Genomic DNA, 3,068 nt, shown 5'->3' on the forward strand with positions numbered 1-3,068 from the left:
GCTCTGTAGACCAGGCTGGTCTCGAACTCACAGAGATCCGCCTGCCTCTGCCTCCCGAGTGCTGGGATTAAAGGTGTGCGCCACCATCGCCCAGCAATGTATACTTTTTGTATTTATATAAGCGGGCATTTTGCCCAATTGTGGCATATTGAAAGAAATATCACCGATTAAAAATTTATGTGAGTGTTGTGTGTATGTATATATGTGTATATATATACACATATATACACACATATGTACTTATATATATATTTATTATCAGTTTTGTTTGTTTTGTTTTTAGCCTGAAATGGTGGTAACAAATAATTTACTGGATCTGCCACCTCCTTCTCCTCCAAAACCAAAAACCATTGTTTTACCTCCCAACTGGAAGACAGCCCGAGATCCTGAAGGGAAGATCTATTACTATCATGTAATTACAAGGTAAGAGGATTCACTAGGCATCCCAGATCTCGTTTAACTTGGTCAGTTATGCTGCAGTTGGAATTTGATAGTTATTGGATTTCTACTGACTTAAAGGACTGTTGAATTTTTAGAATCTTATCTGGGCAGGGCAGTAGGGGATGTGTGCCAGGTCTCATGTGTTTGAGGGGTGGATGCATTCAAGGTCAGTCTAAGCTGTTTTGGGAATCATCCACCTGTATTTTGTTTGTTTTATATTGCCTCTAAGACATCTTCTGTCACTGGCACTTGGGGCTTGGAGATTAGGCTAAGGCTAGATGTCCATCAAGCTCCAGAGAGCCCACCAGTCTTTTTTTTTCCCTCCAGTATAAGCATGCCACCATGTCCAGGTTTTTTGTTTTGTTTTGTTTTGTTTTTTTAAGTTTTTCGAGACAGCGTTTCTCTGTAGCTTTGAAGCCTGTCCTGGAACTAGCTCTCGTAGACCAGGCTGGCCTCAAACTCACAGAAATCCACCTGCCTCTGCCTCCCGAGTACTTGGATTAAAGGCGTGCGCCACCAGCGCCCGGCCATGTCCAGCTTTTTATATGGATTTTTGGGACTGAACTCAACTGAGCTATCTTGCTGTGTATGCTCTTGTCCCCTTTAGACACAGGAATTCATGTAGCCTAGGCTGGCCTTGAATGTCTCTGTCTCTCAAGTGCTGTGATTGGAAGTGTGTGCTGCAATGCCTGCTTTATAATCGCATCTGAAAATGTATGATAGATTTTATTTGCCCTTTTTTTATTTTTTATTTTTTTTATTTTTGGTTTTTCGAGACAGGGTTTCTCTGTGGTTTTGGAGCCTGTCCTGGAACTAGCTCTGTAGACCAGGCTGGTCTCGAACTCACAGAGATCCGCCTGCCTCTGCCTCCTGAGTGCTGGGATTAAAGGCGTGCGCCACCACCGCCCGGCTTATTTGCCCTTTTAAAATATGCTTTGGTATATCTACCCCATTGCATTTATAGTGTGTGTGCATGTGTAAATCTGCATGCATGCAGATTTCAGAGGACAACGTGAGGGAGTTATTTTTCTTCTACAGTATGTGTCCCAGGATCTCTAGTCATTAGATTAGGCTTGGTCGCAGGTGCCTTTTAATCCCTAAGCCATTTCATCAGCCCCTTTGTTAGACCAGACTGACCCAGGCTGGCCTGGGACTCACAGAAATCCACCTGCTCTGCCTCTTGAGTGCTGAGATTAAAGGCATGTGCCACTGCCCAGCTTGTTTTGTCTTTTTGAGACAGGGTTTCTCTTTGTAGCTTCTGAGTGCTGGGATTACAGGCATGAATCACCACAGCCTGGCCTTTTTTAGTATTTTAAATTACATGTAGGTTGTATGTGCCTGCGTGCAGGTATGTATGCACATGTGAATCAGGGTGCCTGTAGAGGCATTATATCCCCAAAACCTATATTGGAAACCAAACTCAGGTCCTATGGAAGAATAGCAAGTGCTCTTTATCCCTAAGTACACATGAAGGACTGAGAGAAAGACAGAATTTGTGACTAAAAAATGTAAACTTCTTCGTAAGATATTGTAAACCAAATATTTATAGTATCCATGAAGATAGGTTAACAGTATGAACATAAAATGAGGAGATACCCTAAATGAGCAACTTGTAAAAAATTGAAATGTCCAATCTTACAGAGATGTTCTATTTCAATACTAAAGAGAGTAGAAATATGGATAAGTTATAGGCCAGCGTGGTCTACAGAGCAAGTTCCAGGACAGCCAAGGCTACATGAGAAATCCTGTCTCGTCAAAACACACACACACACACACACACACACACACACACACACACACTCTTTATTATTATTGTACACACCTGTGATTTAGATATGTATATGTGCTTCAGCTCAGAAGAAGTTGAGTTGAAGGCCAGCCTGAGTACATAGTGAGATTCTGTCTACCCAAAAATGAAAACAAGCAAAAACTTTATAAAAATGAGAACTCCTTATATTACTAACTGAGTGCATATAGTGATCTTTTTCAAATGAGGGTCTTCAAACTTACCCATCACTTTGTTTTTTTCTACACCAATATAAGCTTTTTTTCCTCTTGCTTCTCTTCTCCTCTTTCCTTATCTTTCTCCTTCCTCTTTTATTGAAAAGAGGATCGATCTCACTATTAGCCTGTGCTGTCCCTAGATCAGTATAGTAGGAGACCAGAAAAACGAGCACAGTGGCTGTATTGACCTCCCAGAAAGATGTTGGCTCTATTATAGCTTTTTGTTTATTATTTGGTTTATTCATTTTGTGCCTGTAATTGTGGGGGGCCAGGGTGGGCAGTGGCAGAGAGATAACACAAACGTGCTTTTTAAAATATTTTTCTTTAGAGATCAGAAGAAAAATTTTGGAAGTTTATTCTTGCCTTCCACTTTTTTTTTTTTTAAATGTATGTGTGGGTATTATGCCTACATGAATGTCTGTGAACCACTTGTGTTCCTGGTGCCCACAGGCATTAGAGCCCCTGGATAGAAGTGGGGTTATGGATTAATTGTGATCTGCCACATAGGTGCTGGGAATAGATTCTGGGTCTTCTGTGAGAGTAGCTAGTGTCCTTAAGCACTGAGCCATCTATCCCTCACTTCCCCACACATACCCACGTGCATATTTGTGTGTGTGTGTGTG

General features: G+C 41.5%; 1 protein-coding gene across 3 annotated transcripts in view; it reads left to right on the forward strand.

Moving 5' to 3' along the window:
• Setd2 (SET domain containing 2) overlaps positions 1 to 3,068 on the forward strand; it is a 99,143-nt gene that overhangs the window by 78,697 nt on the left and 17,378 nt on the right. For all 3 annotated transcript variants that reach the window (XM_013346544.2, XM_005347995.3, XM_026779475.1), the window contains one exon: positions 284 to 423. In XM_013346544.2, coding sequence (XP_013201998.1) covers positions 284 to 423 — 140 coding nt within the window. The remainder of the gene's footprint in view (positions 1 to 283; positions 424 to 3,068) is intronic.

Source organism: Microtus ochrogaster, chromosome 5 (genome assembly GCF_000317375.1).
Source record: "Microtus ochrogaster isolate Prairie Vole_2 chromosome 5, MicOch1.0, whole genome shotgun sequence".
Lineage (NCBI taxonomy): Eukaryota > Metazoa > Chordata > Mammalia > Rodentia > Cricetidae > Microtus > Microtus ochrogaster.